The sequence below is a fragment of the Symphalangus syndactylus genome, chromosome 9 (genome assembly GCF_028878055.3).
Source record: "Symphalangus syndactylus isolate Jambi chromosome 9, NHGRI_mSymSyn1-v2.1_pri, whole genome shotgun sequence".
Taxonomy (NCBI): Eukaryota; Metazoa; Chordata; class Mammalia; order Primates; family Hylobatidae; genus Symphalangus; species Symphalangus syndactylus.
The window spans coordinates 91,684,067-91,702,790 of NC_072431.2; the positions used below are offsets into that span (position 1 = coordinate 91,684,067).

The 18,724-nt window shown below is 37.6% G+C and overlaps 1 protein-coding gene across 5 annotated transcripts in view; it reads left to right on the forward strand.

Annotated features, from left to right (window-relative positions):
• The window catches only part of VPS41 (VPS41 subunit of HOPS complex), a 213,798-nt gene that overhangs the window by 118,042 nt on the left and 77,032 nt on the right, over positions 1-18,724 (forward strand). For all 5 annotated transcript variants that reach the window (XM_055293371.2, XM_063609643.1, XM_055293370.2 and 2 more), the window contains one exon: positions 1,226-1,291. In XM_055293371.2, the coding sequence (XP_055149346.1) occupies positions 1,226-1,291 (66 nt within the window). The remainder of the gene's footprint in view (positions 1-1,225; positions 1,292-18,724) is intronic.

Here is an 18,724-nt window from a genome sequence, read left to right on the forward strand (position 1 = left end):
AAGATGTTTGGAATCAGTCACTGATCTACAGTTATGCATTACGAGAGAGCTAGGGGGAGGTTTTAAGAATGTGAAACAATAGAATGTGTGAATCCTTCAGTACTGGTATTGAGGATGGATTAGGAAAGTATTGAAGGGAAGAAGGGCTAACCTGGGAGGTAGGAGTGGTTAGAGCAATGAAGGATCATATGCTAAGCCTTAAAAATGACATTGTAGGAAGAGGAATCTATTCCATTGTAGGAGAGAAATGTGTCAATTAATACAAGTATAAAATATGTTTAATTGAAGGTATATAGAAGTATAATTGTGTGAGATTTTGTATGTGTGTTTACCTAAAAAAAATGCTCTATGTTAAATTAGAAAAACACAGACTTAGTTAAGTTGGTGATTTCATGGGTGGTTTGGGGATAAAGAGAGAAGGAAGTGGAGTCTATGCAAGCTTACAGCCACAACAGATGAGCTCCAAAGATGGAGGTGCACTGAGTGGAGCCACGAGGGCTTTCGTTTTCACCCCCTCCCCAAGATGTGAATGATGTTATGTAATCATAAAGCCCTTGCAAATGAAGGAAACAGTAACAAGGGTGGTGGAGAACCTTAAGAGAAACCTGGGTAGCAAGGGGCTGGAGAAAGATTGGATGAGTGGGAAGCAGATGAGAATCAGGGGAACAGGTTGTATGTAAAAAGGTAAGTCCTGAACGGTTAGCTCTTTGGGCCTGTAACTCTGTTCTCTCTCCATTGATGGGGTCTTGGTGTAAATGGGCTAAACGTCTGGGAGGCGGCATTGCCACTTGGTGCCATCTATCATTGAGAGGCATCTTGGACAAGGAGTTAGTTGGCTTCTTTCTCTGTTTTTGTTTTGTTTTGTTTTCTGTAAATTGTATCCAGTTAGAAACAGTTGTGACATCTTGCTGCCTTGACCAACCTCCCTTGACCTCCCTTGCTGCCTCTATACAGGGGACATCCACTTATAGGGGTCCTCAGCCGGAAACTAGAACTGACTCATCCTACTCTTTGAGCTTTGACCTGGCTTCAGAGAAGAAATCTTTTCATGTAAGAAGAAAACTCAGATGTCATCAGTTGTTGTAAAATATGATTTGAATATATTACTTCCTACCAAGGTTTCAGGATGATTTTTAGATCATGCTGCTTGAACTGTGTCAGGGGTTTTCATTCTGTGCATTAGCCATGACTCCTAAACCAGAGTTGGGTTCTATTTCTCTTGTAGATTATTGCTGTGCATCCACATTTTGTGAGATCCAGTTGCAAGCAGTTTGTGACCGGAGGGAAGAAGGTAAGTGCTGTGTGTCTCTACCTTGATATGTAGCCTTGACGGGTGTTGTGTGTTTACTGTGTAATTTATCCTTAATATTTTTATGTCTGGCTATTCGTTAGGAGAAATTCGAGAAAGACAAATGTAATGAAATCTGATGATCATCATCTCTTGGGGGAGTTGTGGCTTCAGTATTTCTCACTACATTGCTTTTTTTGTTGAGACGGAGTCTCGCTCTGTCACCCAGGATGGAGTGCAGTGGCGTGATCTTGGCTCACTGCAGCCTCCGCCTCCCGGGTTCAAGTGGTTCTCCTGCGTCAGCCTCACAAGTAGCTGGGATTACGGACGCCTGCTATCATGCCTGAGTAGTTTTTGTATTTTTAGTAGAGATGGGGTTTCGCCATGTCTCTACTAAAGACATGGCCTGGCTGGTCTCGAACTCTTGACCTCAGGTGATCTGCTCTCCTCGGCCTCCCAAAGCCCTGGGATTACAGGCGTGAGCCACTGCACCCAGCCTCTCGCTACATTTCTTTGAAGTAGATATAGGACAAGAAAATAAGAGAGCTGTTACATCTAGAGCTTTGAAACATTGCCCCTTCCACAAAAAAGAGGCAGCATTTAAAAATAACAAAAGCACGCTTAAACTACTGATTTTTTTTTTTTCCAATTTTTCTTTTCCCATGTAGAAAATCTCTTGCGGGCCTTGATAAACTTTTAGAACAGTTATGGCTACTCTTCACTGACATGTTCATGGCACATTTTATTATCTCAGTGCTATTTAAAAAATAAGAGATTGGGCTGGGCATAATGGTGGCTCACTCCTATGATTCCAACACTTTGGGAGGCCAAGGTGGGAGGATCACTTGAGGCTGGGAGTTTGAAACCAGCCTGGGCAACAGAGTGAGAACCTGACTATACAAAAAAATTAAGAAATTAGCTGCATGTGGTGGTATGCCTCTAGTCCTAGCTATTGAAGAGGCTGAGGTGGGAGGATCACTTGAACCTAGGAGTTTGAGGTTGCAGTGAGCTATAATTGCGCCATTGCACTCCAGCCTGGGTGAAAGAGCGAGACCCTGTCTCTTAAAAAATGTAAAGAGAAATAAGAGAGAAAAACTTTCATATATTAACATTTTTCTGTTTATAGATATAGTAAATTCTCAAATTAAAGAATCTGTCTGCTTATAGAGTAAGTCAAATTAGTTTTTTTTCTGTTTTTATTATCTAGAGATATTTTAAAGACTTTTTATAATAAATGATATCACCATACTGGAACTCCGAATATTATTTACTATTCGGTTTGGAGCCAGTGAAAAGGAAGTAGTCTGTAGCTATTTCTGTAGTAGTATAGTGCTATGGAATGGCTGCTTTGAGGCCCAGCTACTGAATGCTTTTAAATGTTTTATGATACTCATCTGTCATTTTCCCTTGGTTCAATAGTTAATAGAATGATAGGGCAGGAAAACCTTCTGGTCATTACATGACTTGTAATGAGTGGCAGGTTGGTAGATCCTGATTCCATTCCACGACATAAAGCCAAGATCACACCAGTTCTGATTTCTGTTAGCCCCTCCTTCCCCCATCTCACAGCCCATTGTTATCCTTAGGCTGTAGTCGCATTCACCTTATGTTAAAATGTCCAGGGGACTAATTAGTGGGAATTACAGACCTAATCTCACATTCCCTAGCTTAGATCTGCAGCTGATCCACTCCTGAAAAAATAACTACCTTACTGTCTTTGTCTTTGTCAGCCTCAGGAAAGAGTAGCATTAACATTCCTCTCGTATTTCTTCACTAACCACTTTTTGGGTTAAGAAATTTTGTGTATGATTGTATTAGGGTTCTCTAGAGGGATAGAATTAATAGGATGTGTGTCTCTGTGTGTGTGTGTGTGTGTGTGTGTGTGTGTAGTACTAGTAGTTTATTAGGGAGTATTAACTCACAAGATCACAAGGTGAGGTCCCACAATAGGCAGTCTCTGCAAGCGGAGGAGCAAGGAAGCCAGTCTGAGTCCCAAGCTGAAGAACTTGGAGTCTGATGTTCAAGGGCAGGAGACATCCAGCATGGGAGAAAGATGTAGGCTGGGAGGCTAAGCCAGTCTAGTCTTTTCATGTTCTTCTGCCTGCTTTTATTCTGGCCATCCTGGACAGATTAGCTGATTAGATTAGATTGTGCCCATGCAGATTGAGGGTGGGTCTGCCTCTCCCAGTCCACCAATTCAAATGTTAATCTCCTTTGGGCAACACCCTCAGACACACCCAGGAGCAATACTTTACATCCTTCAATCCAATCAAGTTGACACTTGTTATTAACCATCACAGTGATAATAGCATAAGTTCACATAGCTGAAATTTAAACCCAGGTGTTCTTATTTAAAACTCGGTAAGAATAAATAATTTTTCTTTTTTTTTTTTTTTTTTTTGAGACAGAGTCTTGCTCTGTTGGCCAAGTTGGGGTGCAGTAGCATGATCTCGGCTCACTGCAACTTTCACCTCTCAAGTTCAAGGAATTCTCCTGCCTCAGTCTCCCGAATAGCTGGGACTACAGATGCCCACCACCCTACCCAGCTAATTTTTGTATTGTTAGTAGAGATGGGGTTTTACCATGTTGGCCAGGCTGGTCTCAAAATTCCTGACTTCAGGTGATCCGCCCACCTTGGCCTCCCAAAGTGTTGGTATCACAGGCATGAGCCACCATGCCTGGCTGAATAAAGAATTACATTTTATTTAATTCTCACTGGGAATGGTCACTGCTTTTTGTTTTAAATGACTTAAAACAACAAACATTTATTATCTCATACTTAGAAAATTCAAGAGTGGCTTAGCTGTTAGGCCCTGGCTGAAGGTTGCTCATGAGGGTACAATTGGGATATTGGTGGGAGCTGCCAATATCTGAAGGCTTGTCATCTGAAGGCTTGACCGGGGCTGGAAGGTCAGGTTCTAAGATGTCTGCTACCTTCTTATAATCTGCTATACACTTAAAATATTGATAAATCACTTTGGTTTAAGTATTTCCCTAGCATGTAATGGATGTAGTTTTAATTTTCAGTTTCCAATTTCAAAAGTTAGAGATTTTACAGTTGTCCCCTATTTCTTGAAGGTATTAGAATAAAAGAACATACCAGAGATAATATGAATGTTGATGTCCATGTGGTAGGACTGAAGATCTGGAGGAGAGATTTTGCTGTGTTGGTTTGTGGTTTTTTTTTTTTTTTTTTTGAGACAGGGTTTTGCTCTGTCGCCCAGGCTAGAGTGCAGTAGCGCAATCTCGGCTCACTGCAAGCTCCGCCTCCGGGGTTCATGCCATTCTCCTCCCTCAGCCTCCTGAGTAGCTGGGACTACAGGCGCCTGCCACCACGCCTGGCTAATTTTTTGTATTTTTTGTAGAGACGGGGTTTCACTGTGTTAGCCAGGATGGTCTTGATCTCCTGACCTCGTGATCCACCCGCTCGGCCTTCCAAAGTGCTGGGATTACAGGTGCGAGCCACCACGCCCGGCCTGTGTTCTTTAATAATCAGTGTATTCATGAAGTTTAATAATTGCTTTTCTGCTGCAAGGGGTACCTGTAGTCTCATCAAGTTTGCCACATTAATTTTGCTGCATGAATGTCTTGTCTCCCTGTAGGATGTCTGGGTTAACTGTGTCAGTAACATATTCTTCATCCTTTTACTTAGCATTTGATGTCATTTGCAGACATACATAGAAAGGACAATGTGCATGCAGCAGTCTGGGTCAGAGTCATTTGAGTAGATCCATGAGCAGTGCAGGAACAACAGAGTAATCTAGCATCTAACTGTTGGTAAGGTAACATGGGAAGAGCTTGGAATTTATAGAAAGTTGGACATTGTGATAAACAATAAGATAAGTAGAATTCAAAAAATGCTGAACAGGCAGAACATCAGGGGTTTGGTTTCTCTCTTTGGTTGCCACTGACTACTTGACAAGCTGTTCTATGTTCAGTCTTCTATGAGAGAGTAATTTTTTTTTTCCTATTCAGTTCTCCAAAAATGCATCTGTTGACATCTCATTCCAAGCACACAGAAAAACAAATGTTTATATGTATATAAAATGACAGTAAAATAAAAACAGTTAAGGTCATCTGGTGAAAAATTGAATTAAAAATGATTTTATTATTAACTTAGACATTCGGGACTAAAATAATTTAAAAGAAAAAACATACACTGAAGAGCTTAGTATATTGTATGTAAGGCTTAGTATATGGGGCATGAGAAAAGCACATGTATGATATTTTAAAGTGAGGAATCCCGTGATTACCCATGTCATTGTAAGTAATTGGTATTAAGTCATCTGTTTTTTTAGATGTTTTAAAATAGCTTTATTGATACATAATTTGCATACCATGAGGTTCACCAGATGATAGTATGCTGTTTAGTGGTTTTTAATATATTTACAGTGCTGTGCAACCATCAACATAATCTAATTTTAGAACACTCCCATCACCCCAAAAAGAAACCTCGTACCTATTAGCAGTCACTCCCCATCTTCCTTCCTCCCCTCCTCTCATCCCTAGGCAACCACTAATCTATTTTCTTTCTCTATAAGTTTTCCTATTCTGGCTATTTCATATAAATGGAATCGTATAATATATGGCCTTTGTGTCTAGCTTCTTTCCTTATTTTTCTAGGTACATCAATGTTGTGGCATGTATCCGTATTTCATTCCTTTTTATGTCCAAATAATATTTCATTTTATTGATCTATCACGTTTTATTCATCCGTTTATCGCTTGATTGACATTTGGATTGTTTCTACTTTTTGGCTATTATGAATAATGCTGCTATGAACATTTTTGTACAGCTTTTTGTGGCTGTGTGTTTTCATTTCTCTTGAGTATGGAATTGTTGAATCATATGGTAACTCTATGTTGGACATTTTGAAGAATTGCCAAACCGTTTCCCAAAGTGATTGTTCCATTTTACATTCTCATCAGAAATATATGAGGGTTTTAATTGTCTACATTCTCACCAATATTCATTTTATTTTCTCTTTTTGATTATAATCACTCTGGTATGTGTTAAGTGATAGTTCATTATGGTTTTGACTTTCATCTAATGACTGATGATGTTGACCATCTTTTCCTGTGCTTATTGGCCATTTGCATATCTTCTTTGGAGAAATGTTTATTCAGATTCTTCGCTTATTTTTTAATTGGGGTTTTTTTTTATTATAAAGTTGTAAACTTTAAAAATAAGTTCTGGGTAGATATTCCTTATCGGATACATGATTCGCAAATATTTTTTCCCAGCCTATAAGTTGTCTTTTCACGTTATGGATGGTATCCTTTGAGGCACAGAAGTTTGTAACTTCAATAAAGTCACATTTATCTTAATTTTTTTTGATACTTGTGCTGTATCCAAGAGATCACTGCCTGTTGCCTCTTCCAAGGTCATGAAGATTAATGCTTGCTTCTTTTAAGACTTTTGTATTTTTTACTCTTAAATTAGGTGTACAATATATTTTGAGTTCATTGTTGTGTATGATGTAAGACAGGAGTCCAAATTTATTCTTTTGCATATGAATATCCAGTTGACCCAGCATCATTGTTGCAAAGACTATTCCTTTCCCATTGTGTTGGGCCCTTTGTGGAACATTGGTTAACCATAAATGTGAGGGTTTATTTCTGGACTCTGAATTCTACCAATCTATATAGCTATCTTTATGCCAGTACCCCTTTTAGGTTTCAGAGCCACTAATTTTTCTGTAATTAGTTATGGGATGGCAGATGAAATACAGATGCTCCTCAATTTACAGTTGAGGTTGTCCCGATAAACCTATTGTAAGTTGAAAATACTGTTAAGTCAAAAATGCATTTAATATACCTAACCTACTGAACATCACATCTTAGCCTGGCCTACGTTAATTGTAGTCAGAACACTACAGTTAGGCAAAATCATTTAACACAAAGCCTATTTTATAATAAAGTATTGAATATATAATGTAATTTATTGAAGACTGAAAGTGAGAAATTGAATCATTGTATGGGTACCATCATAAAGTTGAAAAATCGTTAAGTCAAATAATCATAAGTCAAAGACTATCTACTCTTAAAACTTTGGTTTGGGGTTCTTTCCCTTTAAAAAGCCATTATATATTATCATTCTTTAAGGAAAGCCTGTTTTTATTCCCAGTACAATCAAAGCACCCTAGGGTAATACAAGCAAAGTATTTCCACTACTAAAGAAGATATATATATATATATGATATACCTGTTTATCTGTATATATGGAGGGGTGTGTCTGTGTGTGTGTATGACAAGTCTTTTAAAAGTGTGATAATAGTTTGTGATTTAGAATAATTTATTTAAAAAGCCATTATAGTTTATTTTACTTATGTTAAAGGCTTTAGAAACATGTAACTGTGTCCACAATTTAATGACTTGTAACGTACAAACTTTGATTTATTTGGATCCATTAAATTTTATCATGTAAATATGTATTTAGTAAGTACTAAAAGGTACCATTTACTTGATAAACTATAATGATCTGTTTGCATGTGGTTAAATGGAGATTTTCAAAATGTGTATCAGTTTGGTGTGGTTTGCAGAAATCTCCAGAGAATTTCCTTTTTCTACATGTTGTGTGGCATGTACTTGTAAAGATTATTTATGCTACGTTTTTGACATTAGCGTGTTTTGTTTGTTTTGAAATAGATTTATTTAGTTGAGGTATTTTAGGATGTATTTTTCTAATTTCATTAAGAAATATATCTTTGATGTTAAAAACTAAAGGCATTTAGAAGGTTACATTAAGAAAGGAGAACTATTGTGAAATGATCACTTTCATTTTGAAAGTGTTCGCAAATTTTTAGGAGCTGCTCTTTTTGTAACTGAATATAGAGGTTTATATCTTTGAAAAATGAGATAACTACATTGGCTCAGTAGCTACTTCAATCCTTTCAGCTGCAATTTTAAACTAGCAGCATAAACTAGGCAGAACAATTTTGAAAAGCCCAACATTTAGCAAATGGTTATAACGTTGCAATAATCATATGTTATAGATATCAAGATCCCTCCTCTGTTGAGAACAGGTGGCAGATCACATAGGAGGAAAAGAGAATAAAGGCATACATTAGATAACTGAGAGGTTACGACTTTCCACCTTTAAGAAATAATTTAATCTTCAAAAAATTGGAGCAAAGACTAGCCAAATGAAGGTGTAATGTGGAATAAAGACGTTCTTAACCCTTAAGAACACTGATCTCTATACTGACAGCCAAATAAATCATTGGAATTATATGCCACCTTCTACAAACAATGAGTTAAAGTGGCACAGAGACTAGAGGAACTAAGTAGAAAAGTAGAGGACCACTATGAGATATTCATGAAGTCATAAGAAAATTTGAGAGAGATGTCTATTAATATTTAATAGTTGTTTAATCTTATTACAATTTTTGATTCCTATAAAATTATTAAAGTAATCAGAACATACTTTTCAAAATAGTACTGCAGAACATAGCAATGTAGCAGAAGAAAACGTGAAACTGTAGTTTGACAGCTATTTCCTTTTTAAAGTTCTGGCTTCTTAGGTGTTTAGAGATAGCTCTTTATCCACCAGGGACTAGGACTAGGAGGCTGTAGTTCTGTCTGGCATAAACTTTTATTTTAGGTTTTCAAGATATCTTCTTAGTAGTTGAATGCCATAGCTGGATTTATGGACTCCAGTGCTTGACACATGAGCATAAAAAGCTTATTCCATATTCTGTTTTGTTTCCATCTTGAAAAAAAAAAAGAAAGAAAAGAGGAAGCACATCTCTTAAAAGTGCCATTGGAGAGAGCTTTCGAACACGTGAACCAATGAATTTTTTTTCTAAGTGTAACCTTCTTGTGTAGCAAGAATTTTAATACAGGAGCATGGCAAATGAAGTTTCTATTTTAGAAATAAGTCTGCCAAGTGAATCTTGTCTGGATTTTTTTTTTTAATTGTCCAGCTTTCCCTGTCAGCAGGTAAACTTTAGCTTCATAGAACCCTTACCTTTGAACACTGAAATACACTTTATAATAACTGGTTCTACTACTTTGACAAATCATTAAATTGTCATGATGCCGTTTGCAGTGGAGTTCATTTTTAGAAATCAGACAGTCAGCTGTTTGGCATTATGGTGGGATAGAATGAGGGGACCTGGCTGCAGGGACAAGTTGCTTTGCAAGCTAGAAAATGTCAGTCAGCCAACAAGGAAAGGACTGGACTGAATGAAATGAGGAAAATTTGAAATGGCAAATTTTACCTGAAGGACAGAGGTGGTAGCGTCAACCAGCTTCTGTAAGCTTCCAGCAGTGGTCTGCAAATAATAAATTGGATTTTGAATCCTTTTTGAAGGAGGTTTCAATCCGGGAAGCTTTTTATAAAACTAAATATTTAAAAAATTATTATTAAGATTATTCTTAAATTTTATTTCTTTTGCCTTTGTTATCAACATTGTTTTTATTTTTTTCTAGCTTTATTGAGGTATAATTGACAAATTAAAATTTTATATTTTTTATATATATATATATATATATTTTTTTTTTTTTTTTTTGTATTTTTAGTAGAGACGGGGTTTTGCTACGTTGGCCAGGCTGGTCTCAAACTCCTGACCTCGTGATCCGCCTGCCTCGGCCTCCCAAAGTGCTAGGATTACAGGCGTCAGCCACCGCGCCCAGCCAAATTATAAATATTTAAGTTATACAATGATAATTTGATATATACCAAATGTATTTAGTATGTATTGTGAAGTGATTGCCACGTTCAAGCTAATTAACATTATCAGTTGCCTCACATAGTTACCTTTTTCTGGGTATGCGAATACTTAAAATCCATTAGTAAATTTTAAGTATTTAATATAGCATTATTAAATATAGTAACTGTAGTGTACATTAGATCCCCGAATTTATTCATCTTAGAACTGAAAGTCTGTGCCCTTTTGGCCATCATCTCCCCATAGCTTCCAGTCCTCTGGCTACAAATCTTTTTAGAATCTAAATGATCCAGTGAGCCTTTTCTTACCACTGCCATCCCTAAACATGAAGTGTAGGAGTGCTTCCTCATGTGTTTGTTCATCTTTGGGTCAGATGGAGCTGGGGTTTTGGTGGCCAGAAGGGTGTTGACATTAGCAGTTCCTCTCTGTCTCCTGTCCAGTGTTTGGATCTCTAGGATAATATTTCTGCAAGTTTTCAGATGCTTGATTGTAGCCTTCTACCTGAAACTTCTTCCCACATTACTTACCATTGTAGTTTTCAAGTGAATCGTCTGAACATTTTTAAGAATTTAAATTAAGACTTCCTAGTTAATTCACAGTTATACCACAGGCAGCCACCAATCTAATGGTTGCATGTTGAGGCATTGTAAATACATACCTTTATTTCTTCTAGGTACTGTGTTGTAAGTTGTGGTTCCATTCCTAGAAATTTATTTCATGCTGTCGTCAATGTACCAAAATTGATTAAAAACTATTGATTAGTAGGAAGTAAAACACAAATGTAACCTTCACAAGCATTTTTTAGATATGAAAAACCAAGCAATAAAATAGCTCTATTGTTAAAGTGTTTTTTGGTGAGTTTTCCTATGTATGCTAAGCTATCTGAGGCTAAAAATAGGAATATAATGCTTAAATAAAAATCATTTTCAGTCTGAAAAACAGGTGTTCTTCATTGCTGATTGCTTTTTTGATGTCAATATGTAGGACTCCCAGAGTATTTGAATGGTATCTACAGTGGTCGGGGTGGGAGAGTTGGGTCCATAGCAACTTCATTTTCTTTTATGATTCCCATTGTCTCATATCCATCAAATGCCTGTTAAAAATATACTTTTTTCTTTAATGAGTTCAGCTAACTTTTTCATATAATATTTCCATACTGATTGTAGCTTTCCCCTGAATTCTGATGTTAAAACTACCATATCTCTTCCTTATAACCATCTTTTGCTCCTTGCTGATAATATCTTCTTTTGCATATGGAGAGTCCTGTGCTTATTCTTAAGTATTTTGAGCAATGACCGCAAGTGTCATTGCCAGTTCAGAGATGTTCATTAGATTTTCTTGTGGGATTTAACCTCAGCTGATCCATTAACACTGAGAGGTTCTCTTTCTCTCTTTTGCTTTAAGATAAGGCTGTATAAAGCAAGGGGTCACAATTGCAGTCATTGTTAGTTGGTGTCATGGTACATCATTTCACAGGAGTATTTGGTTTGAATCTGCTTCCTGAATACAACTTTGTGTCATGCTTCATGTTAGGTGCTGTGTGTACACGGGATCTTGATTTCAGAAATGGTGGCAGGCTTCCAAAAGCATATAGGTAGGATGGTGTAGGTAGAATATAGTTAATAAGACCATTAGTCAGAATAGTGACTTGATAGGAAAATGAGTGTATTTGTATATTCGCATACAACACTATGGGGTAAATTTACAGTCCTTTATTTGTCTTTAAGCCTTTTGGATCCCCCGCAACCTGTATGTTTGTTTGTTTTCCTTTTAATTTTCTAACTTAATTTCAGCCAATTTTCTTGATGTTTGTAACAGTGAAAATTGGTACAAGCTAACTGTCTAACAATAGTGAATTAGCTGTGTCAGTGCCCTGCGGCCAAAGATCACCAGGAGCACGCCATATGGTTTTAGGAAGATGTTAGAAGAATTGTAGGATTTAGGCTGGTGTGAGGTGATTTCGGGGAGGTTTAAGGCATCAGGGCTTTGCTCTAGATTGGATGCTGTCATGAAGCATGAGTAATTCTACAGCTGGGCATTTTAATAAATCTTATCTAGAAGGAGAAAAGGCTAAGCCAAAGCCAGAGTCATAACTGGTAAAGAAGCAGCAGTCTGTCATTTTAGCCAAAGTGGGAGGTGTTTGGTCATTGCCACGACTTGGAAAATGTTCATGTCTTGTTTGCATTCAGACATGATTATGGAGTGGTCTTGCTTCTGTCCTGGTCCTTCATGGTCATGGAGTGGCCTTGGCTGATGTTGGTTTTCTGTGAAATTGTATATATTCATCAAGAGAACATCAGGGCCCTGCTGTGGGTGCCAGGCTAGCTTCTGGTTGTCAGCTTTTCTCTTTCTCAGTTGGAATAAATAAAATTCTCAACATTTGATAGATTGCTTCTGTTGAGGTACTTTTCTAAAATATATGTATGGTCTGATTATCCTTTTCTGTAGAAATAAAATTATGTATGTAGATGTATTCATGGAAGGCTGTACACCAATATTAACAGTATTTGTGTCTGGGCAGGATTATGAATGTCCTTTCTGACTTTCATTGGCTTTTATTTACTTTTTTGTAGTAAGCATGCATTATTTTTATAATAATAAAAATTAAAGGAATGTATAGAGTAATCTCAATTATTTTAGATCTTGTTTTAACTTATCATTGCACATCATATGAAATTCCCTACATTGTGGACGTCTATTCTTAGTTCAGTGTTATTGAATAGTTGCATAATAGTCTATCTTATGGATCTATTTGATTTTCTTAACCATTCTTCTGTCTTTGGACCTTTAGGTTGTATCCAATGTTTGGCTGTCATAAATCATGATGTGGTGAAGCTTGAAATCTTTGGCCTTTCATCTATTCCTCTGAATGTTTTCCTACCATTGATTCTTAGGATTGGAATTACTGAATCAAAGGTTATGATTATTTTTTAGGCATTTAATATGTGTTGCTAAGTAAAATTGTATTCCAGAAAACTTACACCAGTTTACATCAGCTATGTGTGAGTACCTATTTTACCACATGCTCATTGCCAATCTGATATATAAAGATACTCCAGTTTTCTATTTTATAGTATGTTTGAATTTTTAGTGATTTTGAACATTTTTATTTATTAGCTACTTCTGTAGCTTCCTTTGTGATTTGTCTGATTGTATTCCTTGCTTAGGGCAGCTTTTAATATTACCATAGAAGCCAGGACAATGAAGGCTGTCCACTTGATATTTACTGTCAGTTTGAGCACAAATTATTGCTGCTTACTGAATAGCCTGCAGCCTTTTCTCCAATTTTGGCCAAATCTGGAATAATTATTCTTGTTCCCAGGGAGGCATTATAGGAGTCTAAATGAGACTTTAGAGTAGACCCTGAAGTGTGTAGAGAAGATGAACATATGTTACCATGTAGATGTGAGTCTGCCCCAAAACCATCAGTTCTGCCACTTCCATGAAAGCTATCAGTGCTGACCAGTGTGTCCAGTTAATGCCAGTTTTTCATAGAGATGGTAAGAAAGTGGATTATAGTGTTTGAAATTGGGTTCATTTGACTCATTTTCTTCTGCAGGTAGTGTCTTTTTTTTTTTTTTCAACTTTTGGGCTTTACTTTGTTTTTGTTTAGTTTTTGTTTTGTTTTGTTTTGTTTTTTGAGACAGATTCTCACTCTGTCGTCAGGCTGGAGTGCAGTGGCACGATCTCGGCTCACTGCAACCTCTGCTTCCCGGGTTCCAGTGATTCTTCTGCCTCAGACTCCCAAGTAGCTGGGACTACAGGCGTGCACCACCACGCCCAGCTAATTTTTGTATCTTTAGTAGAGACGGAGCTTCACCTTGTTGGCCAGGATGGTCTCCATCTCTTGACCTTGTGATCTGCCCGCCTCGGCCTCCTAAAGTGCTGGGATTACAGGCGTGAGACACTGCGCCTGGCCTGTTTTACTTTAAATTGTGTGAAGGGCTTGTTCAAATACATAAACCCGTGTTTTCAGTTAACTGTCTGCATTATTGAAGACTTAGCAATTTCGCATTTCTTTTTGATATACTCACTGTGCAAGGATTTTCACCAGTCATCAATGATTGAGATTATATGTAGTTAAAGTTAGAGATATTTGTTCATTGCAGAGAACATTAATTGAAGTTTAATCACCCAGTGGATGACTTTTGTGTTATCTCTACCCTGATGCTGAGGGTGTTTGACATTGAGCCCAGCCCTGGGAAATGTATCCTCAGATAACTGCAAACTGAAAAACAGACTCAATGTGTTTGGTATGAACAGCCAGCTCTATTAAATCTGTGGGATCCATATGGAAGATGTTTTTTAAGTGGTAAAATTACTTAGAAAGTGTCCTAGTCATTTCTGAAATCGCACTTGTAATTATGTGCTTGCATTTGCAGAAATTGCAGATTAGTAGTTTAAATAGGGGACTACCTCACATGCTGGCTTGATTGCCAAGCCCACATAGGTGTGTAGGTAGATACCTCATAGATGGGTAGGTAGATCTTTATCTGGCTGTCATCTCTAGTTTTTTAATGCAAAGAAAGCTGCTCCTAAATGGCACCTCCGGTGTTTAACTTATTTTGTTCTCGTGGAACCTTTGCTTGGATTTCTTGGTTGCTGAATTGATCATTACCTTATGTTGATACAGTGTTTTTTAAATTTCAAAGCATTGGTCTGTCTATATAGGTTTCACAGAATTAACTGCAAGGGCCTGTCCAAAGTCTGTGTTGCTAATGCAGGAACAGAAAACCAAATACCACATGTTCTCATTTGTAAGTGGGAGCTAAATGATGAGAACACATGGATACATAGAGGGGAACAAGACACACTGGGGCCTATTGGAGGATGGAGGATGGGAGGAGGGAGAGGATCTGGAAAAAATAACTAATGGATACTAGGCTTAATACCTAGGTGACAAAATAATCTGTGCAACAACCCCCTGTGGCACGACTGTACCTACATAACCAACCTGCACATAAACCCCTGAAATTAAAATACAAGTTAAAAAAAAATGTCTGTGTTGCATAGGAATGGTGTTTAGTAAAATATTGTTTGTAAGCAAGTGGCATTTGAGTGGGCTCTAGGAACCCTTGTGCACAGAGGTTTTCTATGGTACCAACATTTTGTCTGTACTGAACTGGTTTTAAACATGTTAAATTCAGATAAAGGAGATTGAAGCATTATAACTTGTTCAGAAAATAACCACTGAATTTAAGGCAATAATGTATTTGGGAAGTTCTCTTTTTCTTCCCACATGTTTATATTCTATCTTGATGGACATAGTAGAGCTGTTGGTGGTGTTTAGAAAAGCTGCGTGTTTGAAACTTTGGCGCTAAGCCTAAGCACAAAGCAAGACAAAGACACTTACCTGCTCCATATGGGTTCCTGGTCATTCCTGCCTCCTTCAGGATTCAAGACCCTATTTGCTGTCAGTAGCCAGCCACCATCCTAGGTCTTCTCCACACTCACTCATAGTTTTCTCACTTGCCTTCTTGACTTAAAATTTTGCTCATGATCTTTTCTAATCTTGAATATTTACATCCTTTCATAACAAGACTTTCCCATTGTTATGCCCTTTGTTTATTTTTATTGAGATAGTTTTATTTGCTGGGTTTTACTTTTCTCTATTTCTCTATTTTATTACCTGGATCTTCTGCACCTTCCTGACCTAGCACAGGTTCTCCTTTGTGAAATATTTGTTTTCTTCAAGCCCCTCGGTTCTCCCCGTAGGAACACACATGGTATCTAAGCCTTGACCCTGGGCTGAAGCCCCTGCTGAATCTTGCCCACTTTCTTGTCTGCCTCAAAGCTAGCAGTGTGGTCAGTATTTAGGAAGCCTGAAGGAGCCAAGTGATTTATCAACTTGAAAGATCACAAGATGATTAAAACAGGGCCAATCATACTCTTTTCAACTCCATCAGGGAAGAGTGAGTGATAAGTAATGATGGGCGTTAGGTGACCAGAATCGAGGACTTCATTACAGCCCGATAGGAGTCTTGCTACACATGTGGGAGATTCTGGGCTCCGTGTCCTTATACCACTCTGTAGAGTAGGAAAGCACTAGATAGATTTATCAGCACAAAACAGAGGAGAATAAAGTATATTGCTGAGGATGTGAGGGCTCATATTGAAATATAAGTACTGAGAGTGCTGACTGCCAGAATGTGGATTTATGGGAAATAAAGCCCTAAAATACTTTTTCCAACAAAAAAATAGACCTCTTGGAAACAGCTTTTCCTCTCCATGTACTTAGCTCCCATTGAGCTTAAATTGCTCTTAGTATTGTGATAATGACAATTCAATATTACAGGGTATGGAAGATGAACCAAATAAATTAACCAGCTGCTTTTAAGGGTAGTTTTTTTCAATGCCTTACCCCATAAAATGCTTTGTAGAACATTCATGCTCAGTAGGTCTGTGGGCAGTTTTATGACTGGAAGGAAAAAATGGATATTATTAAATGTCAGTGAAGTACAGGCAGATAGTTTTGTGGTAGTTAAATTAGTATAGAATGTTTGTAAGAAAAGGAGTTCATCTTTTCTTAAATCACCAAAGCAAAGCTTTCCTTGGCATTCCTATCAGAAAATATGTTTCTGCTTGAAATTCACAGAGATTAGGATAAAAAAGCCAATGGAGAGTGGATCATTTGGCCATTCTCCCTTCTGTATGAAACTCTATGTCAAATCAAAGCAAATCCTGCATGAGAGTTTCAGAGATATAGAAATGACTCCGTAATTACTAGCAGGCATTTAAGGTTTTATACTATGTAGGATAGGAAGAGTGGACTCAGGAGTAAAGAATAAAGTAGGGTGGAGAGGAAAGGCAGAAATAAATGTTCGACAGGACCAGGCAGGTAACATCAAGGAGAGAAGCAGGCCAGATGCGAGAGAGCCTGGAGAAGTAGGCACTGTGGCAGTCCAGAGAGCCTTCTGCAGGCCTGCAGACACATTTCAGAAATTACCGTTCAGGCCAAATGTGTGGCCAGTTCGTGTCTCTGAAATAAAAGAGCTGCAATTACTTAATAGAGGAAGGCTAACCTTAAAAGCAGCTTTCAAATTTTTGACAAGTTGTGCACAAATTCTATCTGCCGGCCTTCAGCAAAGGGAAATAGACTGACATTACATGCCTGGATATGGGATCCATAGAAGTGAGCCCTTTCTAAAAGCAAGGCTGTGTTGATTGTATGAATTAGTCATTGGGTTCTTTAAATTTTTGAGATTGGAGTAGATTCCAGTGTGTTCAAAATAGTTTAGGAGTATTACTAACTGTAAAGATAGGCTGAGTAACTGAAAGGCTTTGGGAAATCGCGTAGCTCCTCCTGTAGCAAACGCATTGTGTGTATGGTCAGAGAAGGAAAGAATTAAGACTAGTAGACTCGGATAGCCTACTTAATATTTAATATTTATTATGCCTGTGTGTCTAGCAAAGTATAAGATATGATCCTTTTCCCCAGTGCACTGGTTGGGGAAATGCAAGGTAAACACACCAATCTCAGTGAACAAGATTTAATAGAGTTAGTTGTGCAGTGAGAAAACCAGTGTGACCATAAAACATATACAGAACCAATAAATTGGGGGGAAATTATTTGACTTACAAAAGAATTCTCTTAAATGATGACTTTCCTTAGTATGTTTGTGATGACCTACTTTATTTACAGATATTTTCTTATTTTTCATCCACAAAATATAAAGTGATAGGGACTTAGGCTATTTGAAAAACATAAGAAAATAACGTGAATCCTGTCAAAACTTGTAATGTTAATTAGTTAAAATGTTTCATTTACAGAGGTTAATTTTTTATATCCGCTCCATTTTTGAGCACACATCAGTTGCATAGAATGGCATATGCCTGTCTGCATTATAGAAATATCACTGGGAGAAGCTTCTTTGCTCTTTTAATTGCATGTCAGAGCAGGGTCCGCAAGGTTTTTGGGAATCAATCCTGAGATGGCCTGGATTCAGAATTCTTCTGTCCTTCCTTTGACTCCTCCCCTCTGCTGGAAGTTTTTAGTTTCTTGTTTTGGGAGGTAGAGTAGGAGGCAAAGGGAGGACAGAGTTCAGCCACCTCTGCTTCCTCCCATAGCTTAGAGCACACTGAGTGTAACAGAAAGGGTCCATTGGAGTGAGCTTGCATTTTGGTAGGAATTGCAACAAGATTTAATTAAGTTTTCTGAAGAAGTTAATGTTTTATTTGAAAAGTATATACAGTTTATGTAAATTCATTCTAATACATGTTCAGTGTGCCTCAAACATTACTTCTTTAAGTTCCAGTGAATATTTATTTATTTATTTATTTATTTATTTATATATTTTTTTGAGACAGAGTTTTGCTCTTGTTGCCCAGGCTGGAGTGCAATGGTGCAATCTTGGCTCACTGCAACCTCCTCCTCCCAGGGTCAAGCGATTCTCCTGCCTCACCCCCTACCCCGAGTAGCTGGGATTACAGGTGCCGGCCACCATGCCTGGCTAATTTTTTTGTATTTTTAGTAGAGACGGGGTTTCACCATGTTGGCCAGGCTGGTCTCAAACTCCTGACCTCAGGTGATCCACCCACCTCGGCCTCCCAAAGTGCTGGGATTACAGGCATGAGCCACTGCACCCAATCTCCAGTGAATTTTTGATATTACTTTGTTGTTTCATTTTAACTATTCCTCTAAGTTTTCCTGATTGTAAAAATAAGAGAATGGATTTTCATTCCCATTAATGTATTAACATTATAAAAATATTCATATATTTAGTGCAGAATAATTATAAAATAAAAATAATATAAAATTTCAGCAC